Genomic DNA, 22389 nt, shown 5'->3' with positions numbered 1-22389 from the left:
GGATGGATGGATGGATGGATGGATGGATGGATGGATGGATGGATGGATGGATAGATAGATAGATGTCCCAGATCATCATCTCCACTTTTTCCACATGCTAATATCTAGCATTTAGCCTACAGATGATGAAGATGAAGATGATGAAGATAACCCTCACTGCTCCAGGGCTGCGCATCACAGCTGACCCTGTGCTCTGACCCCAAACTTCCCAATATGCTGTGAAGAATTGCTGTGAATTTTATTGTGCCGTAATGTTTATGAGACAAATCTGATGGAGCCTGTGTAGGATGTTCTGGACAAACAACTGACCCATGAAGAATCCACCTCACACCTTACAGGACTGAACGATCTGCTGCTAATGTTTTGGTGCCAGATCCCACAGCAGACCTTCAGAGCTCCTGTAGAGTCCAGACCTCGACAGATCAGGGCTGTTCTGATCGCGGAAGAGACCCAAACAATATTAGGCAGGTGGTTGATGCACTGTAGGGCTTCTGTAGTACTCCAGATCGTCCACTAGAGGGAGTAAAATACTGTGTTAGTGTGCTGAGCAACTGCTGCAGGAGACTTTCCCCGAACACCTTTAACTTTTTAAGTGTATTGAGTTTCCAACACTCACTGAATGGACTCTTTTATGATAATCTCCTTTATCTTATATGTATAAAAATAGCTGTTTGTACTGCATTTGTTGTTCAGCCTTTAATTTCTAATTATGGTTTATTAAGGTGGAATTTTATAGCTGATTATTTCACAGCACCTGAGAAGAGTCTGTTACTCTCTCTCTCTCTCTGAGGGAGTGTGTTTATGGGAATTTTTGACCATTCCTCTAGAAGCACATTTGTGAGGTCAGGCACTGAGGCTGGACGAGAAGGTGGATGCTCTAATTCATCCCAAAGGTGTTCTATGGGGTTGAGGTCAGGACTCTGTGCAGGCCAGTCAAGTTTCTCCACACCAAACTCACTCATCCATGTCTTCATCTCTCTCTCTCTCTCTCTCTCTCTCTCTCTCTGTGAGTGTTTGTCATGCATGCAATTATCTGAAAAAGAAAAAAAAATCATGCAGATGAGCCACACAAGGTCGAGTGCTTCAATTAAGATTATCATCTTAGAATATTTTGATTTTTTTTTATCAGAAACTACTGATACAAATAAACTGAGCCACATTTCTTTTTTAAATTTTAAAAATAAATTTTAAATAAATATTTTAAATAAATATTTAATTTAAACATTTCATATTTATTTCGTTTTTTCAAAATAAACATTTGATTTTGTTTTCTTTATTCAGCTGTTCTAAACCCCATACATTTTGTAGATGTGAAGGACATTGCTGTCTTTTATTTTAAATATATTTTATATAACTTTAGTCATCAGCAACAACAACGAATAAACACTTTATAAAATGTAGAAAGAGTTGTGCAGGATTCTGAGCGCACAAACTGAGCGTCAGTTAACGTGCACACACACACACACACACACACACACACACACTGGCTAGTCGTTGGAGTGTCAGCAGAGACAGTGAGATAAAAGTAACCACTGAAAAGCAGATTAGACTCCGATCTGTGGATTTACTCATCCCTTCTGCGCATGACGCGGACGCACAAGATGGAGAGGTTGAGCAGCTCGCTCCTGCATGAGAAGTCTTTTACTCTGCATCACTAAAAAACCTTGATATTGGTCTAAACAGGCTCTAGTTGTTTCCTCTGCACTTACAAGCCCAGAGTCATGATTATGCTGTACATGAAATAACTATTTAGTCCTTATAGCAAAAAAGTGAAGCCAGAATGGATAACTCAAGTGGACATGCAGGCAGTGACAACTGTCCTCCTCTAAATGGAGACACCAGAGCACGTGGCAGGTTCTCCTTCTCCGCCTGGCGATCCTCATCTCTGACCTCGGCACACGGAGCCGGACCTGGAGGTGGAGGGGATCTGAGCCGGAGGCTGCTGAGTCTGGTTCGTAATTACCACGAGAGAGCTGCTTCTACAGCCGACATTAACTCCAAACCCACTGAGGTGACCATCGGGGGTGACGAGCTGACCACGACCGTCCTGACTGCAGGGAACTCATTAACTCCTAACATGGAGGAGTGTGAGTCCGGTGACCAGTCCACTTACCTCCAGAAGCAGCTGAGCTCCATGTTACAACCCGGAGTCAACAAGCATTCCCTGCGCATGTTCGGCAGCACCCAGGGAGTCGCAGCCGAGCAGCAGAGGGTCCGTTCTTTCGGGGTCTGGATTATACATCCATACAGTGACTTTAGGTAAGAAACTCAGGGATGTTATGTCATATTAACACGTTAGGACTGACCCTGAAATGCTTGGCACCCGGTCCAGTCCCCTTCCTTGTGCCCTGAGTCCTCAGGTATAGACTCCAGTCTTCCTGTGACCCTGTGTAGAGCTTGATTACTCATATTAGGTTTTGCTGCATATTACTTAGGAACGATCATTCATGCACTTATCTGAAAGAATTCATACATCAAACATCAGTAAAAGGAGTAAAGTCTTGGTGACTTTGTTCATGGTACAGTTGTAGTTGCCAGAGATGCTTTTCAGAAATGGTCAAGCTCAGGATTTTCACACATAAGAGTTTTTAATTCATACAAAATGGTCCGAAAAATAAAAGACGCCCAGTTAGTGGCAGTTAGTAGTTTTGTAGGCAGCCGTGAGAGAACTGATAGGAAGTCTTTGATAACTCTAATAACAACTCTTTACAAACACGCTGAGCAGAAAAGCACCAAATGTAGACCTCACTCCTGTGAAACTGGAAGGCTGATGATGTCTGGACAAGCATTTATCTGTATTATCAGTAGCCTGATAATATGGAAAGAAATTCTCAGAGATGTCTGTGTGTGTGTGTGTGTGTGTGTGTGTGCGTGTGTTGAAAAGGGTAAGTGAATTTAGAAAAGCTCTCAAAAACAGTTTTATCCATCACCCTCAAGGGATCTTTGACTTTTCCCTCTTTAAATGGAAATGGAAAAGGTTCTGTGTCGAGTCCCACAGCTGAGGAATTCTGGGTCATGAAAAGCAGAACCTTTCTTTATCCAAAATCCCTCTGAGGAGCGAAGAGCGTAAAAGTGTGAAACAAATGGGCAAGAATTTTTTCGTACCTGACCATGCATGTTTTGAAGGAATATGTGATATATTTAGTACATTTATTTTGGACCAGTTTCTTTGGTCTTGCTTTATATTTGCATTCGTGATTATAAGCCTTAATTAATCTATTAAACGTTTCCAGAACTTTAATACTTGTCTGTCGTCACGTGTATTTGCACGGACAGAAGTGACTCAGAGAGTCCAGGGGTTGATGCCCTGTGGTATTAGTGTGCAGGAACTATAAGCAGAGATAAATGGATAAAGGGATTGTAGACAGAGAGAGAAGTGTACTGGGTGAACTCACTGATAATTCAGTAGGAAGTGTTTAATAAAAACTATAAACATTTGCATTTTAAAGATATTTGCATGATACTTGCAACTGGTCAATAGCACTGCTGCCTGGAGGCCTGGTACATTGTAGCTGGATGGTCAAAGTGGACAGTTTTATGCATCTAATTATCATCTAAAAGCCTATTTTCTTGCTGTTAATACTACTCTGTGATTTTAGAATAGGAACATATAGTAGCTGGTACTACTATAGCTAGTATAGCTAGTAGCCTGCGTAGTGGTGTAGGGGAAGATAAGGAAATAACATTTGTGTGCAAATTAAACTGCAAAGTTGTGACATGCTTGTAACGAAACGAAACAGCCTTTATTTGTCACATATACATTACAGCACAGTGAAATTCTTTCTTTGCATATCCCATCCTTGGAGGTTGGGGTCAGAGCACAGGGTCAGCCATGATACGGCACCCCTGGAGCAGAGAGGGTTAAGGGCCTTGCTCAAGGGCCCAACAGTGGCAACTGGGCGGTGCTGGGGCTTGAACCCCTGATCTTCCGGTCAACGACCCAGAGCCTTAACCACTTGAGCCACCACTGCCTTGTGCATTTTGGGTGGTGACTGGACAGTAGAACAGATCAGTGATAGCAAGAATTTATTATTTACTCATTGAAGGCATCAACTACCATCAGCCAACATTTTTTAAAATTTTTATTCTAGCTTCTGTCCCACGCAACGGCGGGGTTCGCTGTTGATCATTCGATCTGCATGATTTGGCGCAGGTTTTACGCCAGTTGCCCTTCCTGCAGCCCTCCCATTTTTATCCGGGCTTGGAACCAGCTCTGAGAGTTAACTCTTCAGTGGCTGCGTTTGTGCCCTGCCCAGGAATTGAACCCGGGCTGCGGCAATGAGAGCACACTGGACCACCAGGAGGCGCCCCCATCAGTCAACGTGATCCAGATATATTAGAAACAATAAAATTAATAATCTTACACAATCAAATTTTACCATCATTTTCACCTCACGCAATAAAGCTGTAATATTCCTTCAGTTATCATAACAATACATGGGTTTTCTTACGGTATTTTCCCCAATTTTCCAAAAACATTCCAGTCTGAGGCTTGACGAGTGGAACGAGCTTTCACAAGTATGTAGTAGCTTAGTGGTTAGGGTGTTGGCCTACTGATGGGAAGGTTGTGAGTTTAAATCCCAGGTCCACCAAGTTGCTACTGCTGAGTCCCTGTGCAGGGCCTTTAACTCTCAATTGTATAAAAAATGAGATAAATTGTAAGTCCCTCTGGATAAGGGTGTCTGCCAAATGCAGTAAATATACATTATAGTCTAAATTAAATATATTAATATTCCTTATGGTATATAAATAATAAATTAAAATGATATAAATGCATTAATAAATAAATAATACTGTAAAGAAGAAGCTTTAGCTGTCATTTTAATATATTTAAGAATAAATGTTGCATTATTGTGCAGTATGTACAGTAACAATGGCATGGGATACACAGTATAATCAGTAGATATTACAGTGTAATGTGCGTTACAGCATGAATGACGTGTGTGTGTGTGTGTGTGTGTGTTGGTGACTGTCCAGTCTCTTGGAATTCAGAGGTCTGATGGATTGTGTAACAGACAAAAGCTTAGCAATGTGGATACAAAGTGATGCCACATGATGCCACAAGGTGGCACTAGTTTCTGTTCTGGTACACTAGAATTTAAATTGTGTACAGTGGAACTAATTACCAGGTAATTAGTCATTTGCACTCACTGTCTAACACTGACCTTTTGCACACAGTCTGCGTTATGTGCCTTGTTTGTCTGCACTGTCACTATGTTTATGTTTAAAGAATTGCACCTTGTAGTATAGTTTAGCTCTATGTTTGTCCACGTCACTCTGTAATTTGTTTTTGTTCTGTGTAGCACCTCTGGTCTAGGAGGAACGTTGTTGCATTTCACCGTGTACTGCATCAGCTATATATGGTTAAAGCGACAATAAAGCTTCTTTCACTTTGACCTGAGGCTGTTCCACTTCTCTGAACTTTCCTCCATAACGAGAATGGAGTATCACACATGCTTTGCTTCATTATTTTGCCAAATAAAAGTATTATGTAGAAATCCCTACGCACCCGTGCTTTTGGCTTTTCTTTGCTAAACTGGCTATCCTATGGCTACTGAGGATCACCAGTTTCCGACTCTGCTTCACCCCTTACTCGTTATAATTGGTGGAAGAAACTGTTACACAGTCTGGTTGTGAGGGACTGAATGCTTCAGAACCTTTTCCCAGACTGCAGGAGGGTGAAGAGTGAGTGTAAGGGGAGCATGGGGTCATCCACAGTGCTGCTGGCTTTGTGGATGCAGCGTGTGGTGTAAATGTCCATGATGGAGGGAAGAGGGAGAGTGATGATCTCCTCTGCTGTCCTCACTATCTGCTGCTATCTTGCGATCCAAATCATTATTATGAAATATTATTTAGTCATACTCATTTTATCAATAACTCACATTTAAGTTTTCTTTTATATAAGAATAACTTTAAGGTTTTATAGCAAGACTACATTGTGAAGTCATGCTAGCTTTCAGGCAGATAAAAGCACAGAGGAAGATCTCAGTGAGCTCTGAGATGATGCAATGTGATCAGATAGATAGACAATATTTAGTAGCTGATGCTATTTTAACCCACATTGGAGCTATTGATAGAAATGCATTTTTGGCATCAACATGAGATTATCAGTCATTAAAAAAGAACAGAGAAATTGGTATGAAGCATCAGTCACTATAGATGTTGTGTTGTTGTGTTACAGACTGAAGTTTTAAAAAATGGTTATTTACAGTTACTATCATACTGTAGCAGGGCTAAACTGCTCCAGACGCTGCCACAACCAACCATACCTCCGGTTGTAGCTCATCCATCTTTGGCCACTCCAGCCAGCCTGGGCATGATAATCATACAGATGTCCTCCACAGAGGATCTGGAGGCCTTTGTAGAGCCCTCTGAGTGTCAGGAGCACGGGGTACCTCTCAGGGTAAAAGCTAGACCCAAATGCAGGGATAACAAAACAGGCACAATTTAACAATATAGCACAGATAACATGGACAGGAAATACTGGGAAAAACTAAGCAAAACATAACTAGACTAGAAATGACACTGAAACTCAAAACACACTGGAAGCACTGAACAAAAAGCGTGAGGATTCTGCAAAGATGAAGATTCTGTGCTTCGAAACGCAATGCGGCAGGGATAAATAGGGGAATCAATTACAAACACATAGGGAACAGATGTGCAGAGGTGGGAAGAAATCTATGGCTAAGGCGGGGCAAAGACATGTGAACACAGAACATTAACAAAAAACACCTGGCACAAAAACATAAACACACTGACGGAAAGCCCCCTATTTGGTATTTCAGCAGGGAAATATCCAAGCGCACCCTGACACTGAGCGTATAGCAGGTGCCTGGGGCGGGCCTGAGGAAGAGTCTGCCCTATACCTTTTAGCCTTGCTGTTGGGAAAGCCCAACTCCCCACCCAGTAGTTGCAGTTGAAGTACCAGACCATCTGGAAGGCGGTGCAGAAACGGGTTGGCTGGACCCTCACTCCCTGAACATGTTTGTTTGAGGACTCCTGTTGCTGGAACGTTCCTCACATGACTTCTCGATGAAGCTATCCAGCTAGAAAAGGATCACCTGGCAAGGTATCCATGGAAGTAGGCTTCTCACTGCCATGTTCTAAGGTGTTTAACGCAAATATCAGGAAAATAAAAAGCGAAAGTCTGAACTATCATCTTATATTCAGCTCAAACTCAAATGTCTTCAGTTTATTACTAAAACAAAAATAATTACCCATGCTGTTCCAATCATTTCAGAGAGGACTGTACAGTATATCATAGGTTTGTTTATATATGGTGCCCTACAATAAGCATAGCGTCCCTTTCAGAGTGTATTTCAGCATCACGTCCAGTGGTCACTCTGGATCCAGTGTGATCCTGATCAGGATAAAGAGGCTACCTATATGACAGATTGGCAGAGGCATAACCATGTGTTAAAACACAGCCACTTTGAAGGCTTACGTTACACTTTTCTGTTTTCTCACATCAAGGTTCTATTGGGACTTGGTGATGCTCTTTCTGATGATGAGCAATCTGGTCATTCTGCCATGGTGCATCACTTTCTTTGAGGATCAAAACACATTGCCATGGATCATGTTCAACATGGCCTCAGATACACTGTTCCTGACTGACCTAATACTCAACTTCCGCACAGGAATCCCAGAGGATGATAACTCCCATATCATCCTAGACCCAAAGGTGATTCGTCGCAGATACCTGCAGGGTTGGTTCCTTGTGGATTTCATCTCTTCCATCCCAGTGGATTATATTTTCCTTGCTGTGGACCTTGAGGCTCGGCTTGAGTCGGCGGAAGTGTATCGCACTGCAAGAGCGCTAAGAATTGTCCGTTTCACCAAAATCCTCAGTCTGCTTAGGCTACTCCGTCTGTCCAGACTTATCCGCTACATTCACCAGTGGGAAGAGGTAAGTAATGAGAAAACTTTTTTATACAGGATGTGGACTAAGTTGATTGAGCAATGACTTTAGCAAAGCTAGCAAGGACACAATCCTTATACAGGGGAAACGATTCTAGTTAAAGGTGGTCATACCACATGGATTAAAATCAAACCTGAATAAAAAGTTGAAGATCCATTTTAGGATGCAAACGATGCTTTGTAATACTATTCAGAAGAAAGCACAATTCTTATTTATCCCTAATATGACTTTATTCTTTTAGATCTTTCACATGACATATGACCTGGCAAGTGCTGTGGTTCGAATAGTCAACTTGATTGGGATGATGCTTCTACTGTGTCACTGGAATGGCTGTCTTCAGTTCATGGTGCCCATGCTTCAGGATTTCCCACAGGACTGCTGGGTTTCCAAAAACAACATGGTGGTGAGGAAGTTAATTGACTTGGTCAAATATTCCCACTCAATAGCTAGCTTTCCCCAATCACATGATAACCACAAACCACAGTAAGGCTGAGGGCTAGCATGTGCTTCCTTTGAGATTGTACTGCTGCTCATGTAACATCACAAGCTGGCTCAGCACACTACAGTGCTGTCTGCCTTCTTCAGCTCACAGATAACAACAAATGGTTAATGTCACTCTGATTGATCCCCATCCCCATGGCTTTTTATTATATGACCCTGTTGTTTTGACTGAAGATCCTTTCAACACATTATACACCACCTGACTCTATAGTATAAAGTTGTGGAAAAGCAATGATTCATAATTTGGTGCCACCTAGGAGAGGCTGGGTTCCCTTTTGAGTCTTTCTTCTGCATGACTTCTCAGGAAGTTTTTCCTTGCTACTTTCACCTGTTACCTGCTTATTAAGGATATACACTGATCAGGCATGACATTTTGACCAGTAACAGGTGAATTAAATAACACTGACTACATCATCATGGCAAATTTTAGTAGATGGGATATATTAGGCAGCAAGTGAACATTTTGTCCTCAAAGTTGATGTTAGAAGCTGGAAAAATGGGCAAGTGTAAGGATTTGAGTGAGTTTGACAAGAGCCAAATTGTGATGGGTAGACCACTGGATCAGAGCATCTCCAAAACCGCAGCTTGTGTGGGGTGTTCCCAGTCTGCAGTGGTCAATCAAAATGTCACTCTATCAAAAGTGGTCCAAGGATGGAACAGTGGTGAACTGGCGACAGGGTCATGGCCGTCCAAGGCTAATTGATGAACGTGGGGAGTGAAGGCTGGCCAGTGTGATCCGATCCAGCAGACGAGCTACTGTTACTCAAACTGCTGAAGAAGTTAATGCTGGTTCTGATAGAAAGGTGTCAGAATACACAGTGCATCACAGTTTGATGTGTATTGGGCTGCATAGCTGCAGACCGGTCAGGGTGCCCATGATGACCCCTGTGCACTGCCGAAAGTGCCAACAATGGGCACGTGAGCATCACAACTGGGCCAAGGAGCAATGGAAGAAGGTGGCCTGGTCTGATGAATCACGTTTTCTTTTACATCACGTGGATGGCTGGGTGTGTATGCATCGCTTACCTGGGGAACACATGGCACCAGGATGCACTACGGGAAGAAGGCGAGCCGGTGGAGGCAGTGTCCTGCTTTGGTCAATGTTCTGCTGGGAAACCTTGGGTCCTGCCATGTGAATGTTACTTTGACACGTACCACCTACCTAAGCATTGTTACAGACCATGTTACACCCTTTCATGGAAACGGTATTCCCTGATGGCTGTGGCCTCTTTCAGCAGGATAATGCACCGTGCCATAAAGCAGAAATGGTTCAGGAATGGTTTGATGAGCACAACAACCAGTTTGAGGTGTTGACTCCGCCTCCAAATTCTCCAGATCTCAATCCAATCCAGCATCTGTGGGATGTGCTGGACAAACAAGTCCGATCCATGGAGGCCCCACCTTGCAACTTACAGGACTTTAAGGATCTGCTGATAACATCTTGTTGCCAGATACCACAGCACACCTTCAGGGATCTATGAAGAGTCCATGCCCCGACGGGTCAGGGCTGTTTTGGCCACAAAAGGGGGACCAACACAATATTAGTTGGTCATAATGTTATGCCTAATCAGTGTGAATCCAAAACTGTTTCCAGATATATGTAAAGCTGCTTTGACAATGTCCATTGTTAATGGCGCTATATAAATAAAATGGAAGTGAATTGTATGATTTGAAAATAAACAAAATTTTCTGTTGTGCCATATGGGAACCCCATGTGTTTGAAATATTTGGGAGGTTCTTTATTATTAACATTGTGTCTGACACTTTTTTGTATCTTATCAATCACCATTTTCATTGTTGTTATTACTTTCTATGATCAGAATGCCACTTGGGAGGAACAGTACTCATATGCTCTCTTCATGGCCATGAGCCATATGCTGTGTATTGGATACGGTGCTCAAGCTCCTGAGAGAATGACTGATGTCTGGCTCACCATGCTGAGCATGATTGTAGGTGCTACATGTTATGCCATGTTCCTGGGCCATGCGACCAACCTGGTGCAGTCACTGGATGCTTCCCATCGCCAGTACCAGGAAAAGGTATGGGTTCCTATTTCTCTCTTTATCTGGTTATTTAATTATAACAATATATTATATCCACTATTGTGCATTCTCCAAAGTAGATGCTATTTTATTTTATTATTAATTATTATTTCACCTTTTAATTAAGCTGTGATCAAACTGCACCTAACTTTGTCATAACTACCTTTATTTGGATTAACACAATAGCTGTTTAAACTCATAATGTCATATCATTATCTATTATTATTACCTACATCCTCTTTGTCCTTCACAGTATAAGCAAGTGGAGCAATACATGTCCTTCCATAAGTTGCCTGCTGAATTACGACAAAGAATTCATGACTATTATGAACACCGGTTCCAGGGGAAGATGTTTGATGAGGACAGCATTCTGGGAGAACTCAGTGACCCGCTTAAAGAGGTCATTATGTTTAAATTATGTAACACAAAACGGATATATTGTTAGTTTCTATCCTATCCTGTCTGGTTTATGCACAACCACTAGCGATGTAACCTGAACAGTTTGTCCAGTGATGGACCCTGTCTGAAGATACACACTTGTAACATCTGACGCAAGGTATATTTATTCAATCCTTCACTTTCAGTCCTGGTCAGCATTGTAGTGGATCTGGTGTTCCTGGGAGTCTGGGGCATTACAGGGTATGAGGGCAGAATACACCCTAGTGGAATTCCAGTCCATCGCAGGGTACATGTGAACATGTTAACATTTACACCTGGGGTAATTTTGAGTAGTACTGGCATATTTTTTTTACTTTTTTTTAAAGTACTATACTGAAGAGGTATTCTTTTAGTCTCCATTTGAAGATGACCAATGACTCAGCTGTTCAGACAGCCAGAGGAGGTTTATTCCTTCACCTGGGTGCAGGACAGAATGTATATCTTCCTTGTACCCTGAGAGACAGTGGGCACAATTGAGCAGCGCTAGAGGCTGAAAGGGATTGTGGTGTGGAGCACAGTTTAAATGTCAAGAACAGTGGTTAAGGTGTTGGCCTACTACTTGGAAGGTAGTAGGAGGACCACCAAGCTACAACTACTCAGTTGTATAAATGAGATAAACTATAAATCGCTTTGGATAAGGGTGTCTGTCCAATTCCTTAAACTTAAGCGATTTAAGGTAGGTGGGCAGCTACCGAAAGCCGAAGCTCTGAGAACTCAAGGAGGTGGAAATCAGGGTTGTGCACCTATATTTTGGATCATTTCCTGGTTCAGATGGCGCAAAGAAGCAGACCTGCTATGAGCAAGAAGCAATAATCCAGTTTCAAAATAATAAGCATTCAGCAAGCACGAGTGACCTCTGTGTCTAGAAATGGCTGGATGCTCCTAAAACCTGTAAACCTAGTCAGTTTAACAATGTGAAATGAGAAGTTTTCCAGTGTGACCACTTCTTCTTTCGGGACCTGCCTGATCCATTCAGACTCTCTACCCCGGTTGGATAGAACCACTTGTAGACTATCACACCATCTCTGAACTGCTGTTGCATCAGTCAGCTTTTAGCAGGAAGAAATTAGTGTTAAGTCTATAATGAACTCAGAAACTACACTAACCTATTAGTTCCTCAGGAGGTTGCTGTTGTAGAAAGGACATTATTTACATTTACATTATTTAGTGTCCAGTGTCAACCAAAGGTTCCCTTCTGAGCCTAGTTCCTCTCAAGGTTTCTTCCTCAGATCATCTCAGGGAGTTTTTCCTCACCACCGTCACCTCAGGCGATTCAATTCAATTCAGTGTTATTCAATTCACCTGTTACTGGTCAAAATGTCATGCCTGATCAGTGTATATCCTTAATAAGCCAGTAACAGGTGAAAGTAGCAAGGAAAAACTTCCTGACAAGTCATGCAGAAGAAAGACTCAAAAGGGAACCCAGCCCTTGTTCATTAGGGATAAATGTTGGAGATAAATAGTAACTTAATTTTAGACTTTATAATTTTTTCTGTGTTTCTGTACTTCTGTAAAGCTGCTTTGAAACAATGCCCATTGTTAAAATATACAAATTAAATTTAATTGAAAAGGACGGTTGTTGTCCAGGACGAAATCAAGAAATTATATTGTCATATCTCTCGGGATACCAATGGTCAATGCTACCCATTGGATTACTGAGTCACCGAGCATGAAGGCAATGCAAAACAATGAGAAACACAGCCTGCCTAGTTCCACTGTTTCAAATGTACATTAGAAAAGACTACACTGACCCTGATTCTAATTTACATTCTCTGTTGTAGGATATAGTGAGCCACAATTGCCGTGAACTGGTAGCCAACATGCCACTGTTTGGTAACGGTGATCCACACTTTGTCACTGTGCTCCTGACTAAGCTACGGTTCGAGGTCTTCTTGCCAGGTGATATCATTATTCGTGAGGGTACACTGGGCCGCAAAATGTACTTCATCCAGCATGGCTGTGTCACCGTCCTGACCCGTAACAAGAAAGAAAAGAAGCTCAGTGATGGTTCCTACTTCGGAGGTGAGTACCGAATTCACTTGCTTTTCTTATGATCGTTTTGTTCTTTGTAGTTTCTCCAAATGTAACATTTCGAACCTTTTTTCTGTCCATTCTTTTTCTCAGAGATTTGTTTGCTGACCAGCGGGCGTCGTACCGCCACAGTGCAAGCCGACACTTACTGCAGACTCTATTCTCTCAGAGTGGACAGCTTTAATGAGGTGTTGGAAGAGCACCCCATCATGAGGAGGGCGTTTGAGAGGGCCGCCATAGAGCACCTTGAACAAGTGGATAACAACACTGCATATAACGACACGCCTTCAGGAGCACACACAAAGAAACAAACCACAGAGAAAAAAGACAGTAACATCTTATAGCATCTTCGTTTTGTCATCCACCATTTTGAGCGTCATCGCCATCACCGGACACCAGGAGCCGAACAGGATTTGCTCCAGGGATCAGCTGCTTGAAGGACTTTTCTGGCCTCAGCAGTTTAGTGGTTTAGATAGCAAGTGCGTTTATTGCTGCTATTTAAACTCATGCACATGTGCTGTATATTTGGATGCAATGAGTAACTAAATGACACATTAGCATTTCATTAAGCAAACAAACCGAACCCATAACCTTGTGAAGAAGCAGGTGGATGGAACTCTCCCAGTTGATCACTCACACATTTTGAAGATCATTATCCAGATTAAATCACATTCTAAACTTATCTGTTTGCACTGAAACTGGCACAAGAGTGCACCTAATGCTGCCTTCATGTGTTATCTGAATAATCGTATTTCCCGTTTCTGAAGTGGTAATTACGAGTATGACATGTTTGCTTTGCTGTTGAAAAGAACATGAAACATGGACGACTCCAAGTCCATTCATACATACTTATTTTTCTTTACTTTTATATCGACACTATAACACATATTCATTTCGCTAGCTTGCTGTCTATGAAATTTCGGACAAATAAAAGATATTCTCACAGTGTAAAAATGTTCAACACTGATGAATGGAAATGACCAAAACGACAAGTGCTCTCCTCCACCATGCAGAACTCCTATCATCTCGTAAACCCAGGTGTTCTCCCAAAATGATCTCTGACTTGAATATATTGACTCGTAATGACCACTTATTCATTTGCAAGTTCCTATAATCGGCACGTGAAGGCAGCATAACACACTCTAGGAATACTAGAGGAACAAACATAATAATTCCTGCTTTAAAAAGGTTCGGACTGTCCTGGAGAGATTATTGGCAAGGTGATTCATCTGCTTAGAGTGATTAAACCTGTCTTACCTCACACTTGGACACAGGGACTTGTCAGGGTCAGGGATATCTGAATGGACTCGAAGACGGGATTTAAAATATGGCGGATTAAAAAAAAAGTGCTTTGAATGGGGAAAAATAACTGGAATTTTGTTTACATGTTTGCTAATGATCTACTTTGGGTTGATGGCCAATGGTATGGAACTTTGTTAGACTTTTATTAATCTATTACATTTTATTGCTGTGTAAAAAAACGCTTTTCAGTGCCAAAAGGCTTGCTAGCTTGCCTGGTTTACTTTATTGTAAATTCTTTATTGTGAAATCCCTTGTGAAGCACTACAATCATACACGTTCTGGAAAATCTGATATCCGTTGTAGCATTTGCATCATCTATTAAAAAACCAAGGGCAATTTCAGGTCAATGCCAACGTTACCATGGAGAAATAAAGCTCAGGATCACAGGAACAAAAATGTTCACTCATGTCTCTCAATCTGATTTCACTGGATTGAACTTTTCTAGTTGAATAACAAAGAAAATTGTATTGTTTATACATCAAATCTATGGAAAACTGGTTCAGACATGTTACAATCGTAACGCACATTTTATCCAAATAAATCTTGTTAAATCTATACTTTTTGTGTTCATACTCTTTCTTTCATGTCACAGACATGAATACTTATATTATATATTATTAATAGCAAATGTGTTTCCTCGTACAAAAGTTTGTCCGTTCGGTGACACATCCATAACTGATAAATTGCTGCAAAGTTAAAATGCACAAATCAATACATGAGTTTCACAGCATTGTGTGTTCATCGCAAAATTACGATATTTACGCCTTCATTCAGCAGTAATACTAACACCGACTACAACCAGGGAACAACAAAGAAAGCGCGGTCCTCAGGGAAGACTTTTCTAGGCTTTTTACATGACGCTTAACACCAAGTTAATGTCAAAGTCATTCTAAAGCCTGCTTTTAACCCTGGGAAGAGGAATGTTCCACATGTGATAGAAAAATATTGGCGAGAATCAAGGGGAAGGTGTACAAGACAGTGGTGAGAGCGGCCATGCTGTATGGTTTAGAGGCAGTGTCACTGAGGAAGAGAGTTAGAGCTGGAGGTAGCAGAGCTGAAGATGTTCTCTTTGGGAGGGACACGGTTGGACAGGATTAGGAACGAGTACATCAGAGGGACGGCTCATGTTGGACGTTTGGGGGACAAAGTTAGGGAGGACAGATTAAGATGGTTTGGGATGTTCAGAGGAGGGAGAGTGAGTATATTGGTAGGGGAATGTTGGACATGGAGCTGCCAGGAAGGAGGCAAAGAGGAAGGCCAAAGAGGAGGTATATGGATGTAATAAATGAGGATATGAAGCTAGTGGGTGCAAGTGTTGAGGATGAAGATAGGGATAGGTGGATTACCTGGTGACATTTTTTCCCCACTGATGCAATGCTCCAGGTAAAGTGTGAAACAAGACGACCCATGATTGTGTTTATCCGGGGTTTACGATGACCCGGTGTGAAAAGCCCTTCAGAGTTCTTCCAAGTGACATCAAAACAACATGGCTGCTCCTGGTGTGAACATGTGTGACCAGGCGTTTGCTTTAATCAACAAACAGACACGTGCCTTTTTAAATCTATAAGGCGGACTCTACATTTTAATGTATTTTGTGGAGGATAACATACATCACAACATTACTACATCACAGTGTGACTGTTGCTAACAAAAGACAAGCATGGAGGTGTCCGTGTTATGCCCCTCAGGTGGCAGTATGCAGCAGAAGAAAAGGCGACATGACGTGTTTCCGGTTCTAGTCGCTAATGTTTTCCGCTGAACATTTTCAATAAGCCGAGATCCGGGGGGCATACAGAAAGGTAAGTAGTTGCTCTGATTATATATAAGTGATTATAACGGATATTTAGATTGCCAATACGTCACACTGGCGTCCAGAAACGTTTATAGTAAATGCAAAGTGTGTAAACTAGCTAGACAGCTCAATGCAGCGCCTGTTATTGTAGTTGCTTGTGGAGGTCACCGCGAGATAGTGTGTGCGGCTGAATTACAAATCACACCCAGGCCGCTAGGTGTAGTGCACTACATAGGGTGCGGAAGCGTTTACCTCACGCCCTGTGTAGTGTACTTGTGTAGGGAGTAAGGCGGCGTTTGGGATACAGCCTCAGTTGCTTGTTAAGGAACGTTAGCTCGTATATTGGGCTTAAAATATAAGTATAAAATATATATATACGTTTTTACAGACGTCTGAACTGTGAGATTATGTAGAGTTTGGAGCATGATGTGTCGTATTTGTGTTTTAGCTAGCTAGCAAAATGAACGAGATTTACGTAACGTTAGTATACTAGCGTTAGCTCATCATCATCAGCATTATTATTATTGAATGCAGCTAGTGTTTGTTAAAGCTCAGTATTGCAGTGACATGCAGTGTTTACATTTCCATCCGTTTATAACACTATTCTAAAGACAATAATAAGCACAATGTATTAGTCACCCTCAGTGTCCAGTGTTCAAATATTTATGGACACCTGACCCTCACACCCAGATGTGATCCTTCCCCAAATTGTGTGAAGCACACAATCTTACAGAAAGTCTCTGTGTGCTGCAGCAGTACATTTCTTCTTCACTGGAACACTAAGAGACTCGAACCCTGTTCTAGCATGATGATGTTCCTGTACACAAAGCGCAGTGCTCAGTGTGTTAAAGTTGGAGTGGAAGATCTGGAGTGTCCTGCACAAAGCCCCGACTCTGACCTCAACCCCAGTGAACACCTTTGGGATGAACTGGAACACCGACTGAACCCCAGACCTCCTCACTCCGATCTCACTAATGCTCTTGTAGCTGAATGATCACTAATCTAAAAGGATTTGTGGGTCTGATGGTCAGGTGTCCACAAGGTTTTGGTCCCACACACTCGCTGAGCATTTTATTAATCTTTCACGCCGTTATTTAACCATGTGGCAGCAGCTCAGTGCATAGACAGACATCATACAGCACACGTATCACATGTTTCCAACAGGAAAGGATGCTGGCTTGTCTCGGCTGTCCTGGACTGAGTCGCACGCTCAGCTCAGGAGTGCTGCATCTCCCCAACGCTTTCGGAGCACGCGCTCCTACGATCTCTACTTCAATCAGTAGAGGAAGCCAAGCAGCGTTAGTGCGCTACAACAGCACCGCTCAACAGGTACTCCTTCTCCTAAAATACCTTTGTAGATATTTTTAGATTATTATTTCAGATTCATGAAGCTTATACATTTAGATAAGATAGATAGTGATACAGACTCAACTGTATCTTTGCCACATAGATAAATGGGGTGTGGTTTAAAGCAGCAGTATATTGAACTCACATTTGGTTTGGTGTCTCTCAGGAAAAAGTCAAGAAAACAAAGTTTGGACCTTTGGCTGATGAGGACAGAATTTTTACCAACCTTTATGGGCGACATGACTGGAGGTACTCCGGACTTTCTGCCTTTTTGGGGCAGATTTCTTCTATATTCAGTTTAAACGTAAAAGATGAGTTTGTTACTTATAAGATAATAATAATATTATTTAGTTTCAAAGAAGAATAATATGATAAATTGATAAATTTTGTCATAATGTATTTTGCTTAGATATCAGGGATATTTTGACATCTAATACCCCCCCCCCCAATACATTTAATCGCAAACCCGAAGCAGTTTATTTCACATTAAATTAAATATATTTAAAAAAATTAATTAATAAAAATTGTATACAAATATTTAGTTTATTATAGTAATTATTTTATTGTTAAACGTAAAATTGACATTTTTAAACTTGTAAATACATTTTTTTACATGCAAAATTAAATACATTTATTTTTGTAGACATGAGAGCATCGTATAAAACATGAAACACCTTTTATGTTCGTCTACTGGAGCAGATTTTATTAATGCAGCTCTACTGCAGCTAAAAATAGTAATCTGATATTTCTGACATGTTTCCTGTCCTTAACCTGAACTGTGAGCTGTGAACGTCTGGGTCGAGAACAGGTACTGAGATTCTTTATTAATCTGAGAGCTGAAAAGGTTTTTCCCACGTTTTAGGCTGAAAGGTGCGTTAAGTCGTGGTGACTGGTACAAGACCAAGGAGATCTTGGACAAAGGAGTGGACTGGATCCTCAATGAGATCAAAGTGTCTGGTCTGCGTGGTAGAGGAGGTGCTGGATTCCCCACGGGGATGAAGTGGAGCTTCATGAACAAGCCCAGCGATGGCCGGTTAGTTAGACTTGATTTAACCCAAACACTTCAAAACCTCACAGTCGTCTCAGAGCACGCTGGTCTTTATTTCTCTCCTCAGGCCCAAGTACTTGGTGGTGAATGCTGATGAGGGAGAACCCGGGACCTGCAAAGACCGAGAGATCATGCGCCACGACCCACACAAGCTGGTGGAGGGCTGTCTGGTAGCAGGGAGGGCCATGGGAGCTCGCGCTGCATATATTTACATCCGTGGAGAGTTTTACAACGAAGCGTCCAATCTTCAGGTGAGATCGGAAACAGACACGGGATTTATTTATTTAAGATCCTAAATCTTAACACACACACTTCTGCCTGCATTCACACCATGCACTTAACCACACCCTCACTGCTACAAGGTATATAATTAGTGTTCATCATGATCACAGTTCTCTATGTTGTAATTTCCAATATTTAAAACAATCTTCCTCTCATCGTTCCGTGTTTTACAAATCTGCAGCTCGTGATACCTTTATAAGGTCAATCCAGCACAGTTTCTCTCACCTCATCCCTGTTGAATTTGGAGACTGTTCATGGTGATAGAAATATAAAGATTTTTTTGTTTTTGCTCTTCAGGTCGCCATTAACGAGGCGTACGGCGCGGGGCTGATCGGAAAGAACGCCTGCGGCTCTGGCTACGACTTCGACGTGTTTGTGATGCGCGGCGCCGGCGCTTACATCTGCGGAGAGGAGACGGCTCTGATCGAGTCCATTGAGGGGAAACAGGGGAAGCCCCGTCTGAAGCCCCCATTTCCCGCTGACGTGGGTAAGATTGAGTTCTGATGCAGGTTGGATTTCACTCGTTCTCTGAAATATTACAGTACATCCATCATTACCTTGATTTAGCGACTTCAGTAGGCGTTCCTACTACTGTCAGTGAGTGGCACAACTAACTTTTTTAAATTCTTGCCACTATTCACTTCACCGGTCACTGCTCAGTATGTTATACCTGACCGTTATATATTAATGAACTGTCTTCTTGCAGGAGTGTTCGGTTGCCCAACAACTGTAGCGAATGTAGAAACGGTGTCTGTAGCCCCGACCATTTGCCGCCGCGGAGGTACGTGGTTTGCCGGTTTCGGCAGAGAGAGGAACTCCGGCACGAAGCTCTTCAACATCTCGGGCCACGTGAACAACCCCTGCACTGTAGAGGAGGAGATGTCTATTCCGATGAAGGAGCTGATTGAGAGGCATGCAGGTACGCTACACATTTTGATTCACGATGACCGACCCCTAACTGACCCGTTCTCACACTGGGGTTAGTCATTGTGGTAAAGATACAGTTCAGTCTGCAGTCTGCAGTCTGTAGATATGGATTTGTAATCTTCTCCTCTGCTGCAGGTGGTGTCCGTGGAGGCTGGGATAACCTCTTGTGTGTGATTCCCGGTGGTTCGTCCACACCGCTCATCCCTAAACACGTGTGTGAAGATGTTCCTATGGACTTCGATGGCCTCATACAGGCTCAGACTGGCCTGGGTACGGCAGCACTCATCGTCATGGACAAATCGGTGGGTGAAAAGTCTGTAATGTGAAATCATGTAGATCTAGATGTAGAGGTTAATCTGTATAAATAGGGTTTATTTACCTGACTATGTATGAACTGATGAATGAGGGAGCTTCTACCAGAACATAAGCAGCAAGGCTGATATGTAAAGGGTTCTTCGAAAACACACTGTAAACATCAGCACCTACGTTGCACACCTAGGGTATATCCAGGACATAAAATGCTGCCTAGTAAGGTTTGATTCAGACGATGAAGGCATGGAGTAATGTCTTTAATAAAGGTTTGCAAGAGAATGCATCTGAGATAGCTTCAACCTCGCTGTGAAGGAGGAAACGCTGACCAGAGAGCGTCCAGGTCCAGGCCCAGGGTGTCAGGTGGTCCTGAAGCCAGTGCTTGATTTGTACAATAAAGAAACACTAAAAGAATCTATTTAAATATGTGCATTAATAGACAAAATAACAGTAATTATACCGATTACAACTTTTAAATGAAAGCATCTTTTTCTATTGATGACCAGCTCTAATGATGACAAACTGAATTAACCAATCAGCATCCTGCTTTTTCCCTGCTGAAAGAAATTTAGATCAGGATTGGTAATATACATATAAAGCATAATATTCTCCTATTATTAATGTGTTATTTTAACCGTTTTATTTTCTGTCAGGTAATTAATGATAACGTTATAATAATGTCATTTGATGGTAGACTGGACCTTCAGAGATGTGAGCTCGTTTACTCCAATACAGTGAGAATTGAATTAGTGTGAAATAGAGAGTTTTTGGGAGGAGTTTTAAAACGGGACCCTGTTTATCAGGGGCATGTACCACAGAGTAGCGCTAAGAAATAATATAACATGTTCTACAGTCAGTACCCTAAACCTGAACCCTGAACCATGTTGTAGGATGTCGTCAGAAACAGTACAGTAAAATCTAAAGATCTTGTTTCGTTACAGACGGATGTGATCAGAGCGATTGCCCGGCTGATTGAGTTCTACAAGCATGAAAGCTGTGGCCAGTGCACCCCCTGCAGGGAAGGTAAGGAACTGCACATCAGGATTGGGTTCTCTGTGAATGTGATGAACAATGGTGCATGGAATAAGTCATGTCAGAAATATCGTGTTTGTGAGTTGAGCATACACGAACGCCACCACAAAGTCATAATTACGAGTAGGAAACTCAAGGTTTTCTTGGAGTTTGGGAGGGTAAGAAAAGAAAGCCTTGAAATAACCTCTCAGAAGCCGATTTCAGTTGTTATCTGCTTGTTTTGTGCAGCAACTTTACATTTAAGCACCTATAGGAGAGAAATGGTTTGATTACGATATAATATGCAATGTTATATGTTAATCTTTGCTTAATTTCTTTGTAGTTAATTAAGACAAAGTTCAACTCTATCTCATGTCATTTAAAGTGACCTGAAAGCACCTGGTGTCGTTATTGTGACTATTATGACTCCAACTTGTAAATACGAACCTTCCAGAAGAACTTGAGAACACAGTGAAACAGGACTGGCCATGCTGTTATAGGAAAAATAATCGGCTCTTCCCTAGGTGTTTTATTCCTCTTACGCCACAGCAATTTACCAAGGATTACAATGTCTAATGCATTACTGACCGATTTTTAAGCATTCTGTTTAGTTAGTTCCTGTTTACATCACCTCTATTATTCTATATAGATGTAAACAGCAGCCTCACTTCTTTTATTTCTCTTGAAGTTAATAAGACAAATATTGCAGCTTGTCATGTGATCAAGAATCTCAACAAAGCTGTAGAGCCAAAACTACTGTACGGATCAGATAATCAACCCACACCACAATTCAACCCACAATTCAACACCGTAGTGATTCGAGTGGCTTTATAGAATATAGGTGTCGAGGAGGGAACAGTAGACGGAAGACTCTTTTCTGTTATTTAAATATTAATCTGTTGTAATTCTTCATTTTTCTCAGGAGTGGATTGGATGAATAAGATGATGTGGCGCTTCGTTAAGGGAGACGCAGGGGCAGCAGAGATCGATATGATCTGGGAGCTCAGCAAACAGATCGAGGGTCACACTATTTGTGCTCTGGGTGACGGAGCTGCATGGCCTGTACAGGTACAATACAAAACATAAGGCTTTTATTAATATTAATACTGCTTTAAAATATTTTGGTTAATTGTGTTATTAAATGATCTGTGTCCAGGGTTTGATCCGTCACTTCCGCCCTGTTATGGAGAGCAGGATCCAGGAGTTCCAGCAGAAACAACAAGCTCGGGCTTAATTCCAGCGTCTCTTTATTCCCCCTTTACCCCATTATACATTATTATTTAAGAATAAAAGTGTTCTCTGGCACTTATATCTGGACTGCCATCACTATCCAGCTTGTGACACTGTTGTATCCAGTCTAATAAATAATAAACTAATAAAGTTCTATGATTATTAAGTTCAGCTGTGGTACATGGAAATGTGTCTTAACTGCTTAGATATA

General features: G+C 41.8%; 2 protein-coding genes across 2 annotated transcripts; both read left to right on the top strand.

The window, feature by feature from the left end:
- Positions 1–7: 7 nt before the first annotated feature.
- hcn3 (hyperpolarization activated cyclic nucleotide-gated potassium channel 3) lies at positions 8–14663 on the top strand. Its single transcript, XM_058405318.1, has 7 exons — positions 8–2259; positions 7474–7906; positions 8160–8321; positions 10240–10458; positions 10715–10861; positions 12681–12921; positions 13024–14663. The coding sequence occupies exons 1-7, from the start codon at positions 1781–1783 to the stop codon at positions 13272–13274; spliced, it is 1932 nt and encodes a 643-aa protein (XP_058261301.1). The 5' UTR covers positions 8–1780; the 3' UTR covers positions 13275–14663.
- A 1270-nt stretch (positions 14664–15933) lies between these two features.
- On the top strand, positions 15934–22349 carry ndufv1 (NADH:ubiquinone oxidoreductase core subunit V1). Its single transcript, XM_058405327.1, has 11 exons — positions 15934–16031; positions 17189–17353; positions 17538–17620; positions 18234–18404; positions 18487–18670; positions 18999–19188; positions 19408–19620; positions 19764–19930; positions 20879–20960; positions 21871–22016; positions 22105–22349. The coding sequence occupies exons 2-11, from the start codon at positions 17195–17197 to the stop codon at positions 22180–22182; spliced, it is 1473 nt and encodes a 490-aa protein (XP_058261310.1). The 5' UTR covers positions 15934–16031; positions 17189–17194; the 3' UTR covers positions 22183–22349.
- Positions 22350–22389: the final 40 nt, after the last annotated feature.

This window comes from Hemibagrus wyckioides, linkage group LG12 (genome assembly GCF_019097595.1).
Source record: "Hemibagrus wyckioides isolate EC202008001 linkage group LG12, SWU_Hwy_1.0, whole genome shotgun sequence".
NCBI classification, from domain to species: Eukaryota; Metazoa; Chordata; class Actinopteri; order Siluriformes; family Bagridae; genus Hemibagrus; species Hemibagrus wyckioides.
The sequence above is the reverse complement of the archived record's forward strand: the minus strand, read 5'-3'. Positions and strand labels throughout refer to the sequence as shown.

What these genes read in the sequence shown, in the direction of transcription:
- hcn3 (XM_058405318.1), top strand. Translation starts at nt 1,781, where the DNA reads ATGGATAACTCAAGTGGACATGCAGGCAGTGACAACTGTCCTCCTCTA. An exon ending in TTTCCAAAAACAACATGGTG is followed by an intron (nt 8,322 to 10,239) that starts GTGAGGAAGTTA and finishes TTCTATGATCAG; the next exon opens with AATGCCACTTGGGAGGAACA. An exon ending in TGATGGTTCCTACTTCGGAG is followed by an intron (nt 12,922 to 13,023) that starts GTGAGTACCGAA and finishes TCTTTTTCTCAG; the next exon opens with AGATTTGTTTGCTGACCAGC.
- ndufv1 (XM_058405327.1), top strand. Translation starts at nt 17,195, where the DNA reads ATGCTGGCTTGTCTCGGCTGTCCTGGACTGAGTCGCACGCTCAGCTCA. An exon ending in ACAACAGCACCGCTCAACAG is followed by an intron (nt 17,354 to 17,537) that starts GTACTCCTTCTC and finishes GGTGTCTCTCAG; the next exon opens with GAAAAAGTCAAGAAAACAAA. An exon ending in CCCATTTCCCGCTGACGTGG is followed by an intron (nt 19,189 to 19,407) that starts GTAAGATTGAGT and finishes GTCTTCTTGCAG; the next exon opens with GAGTGTTCGGTTGCCCAACA.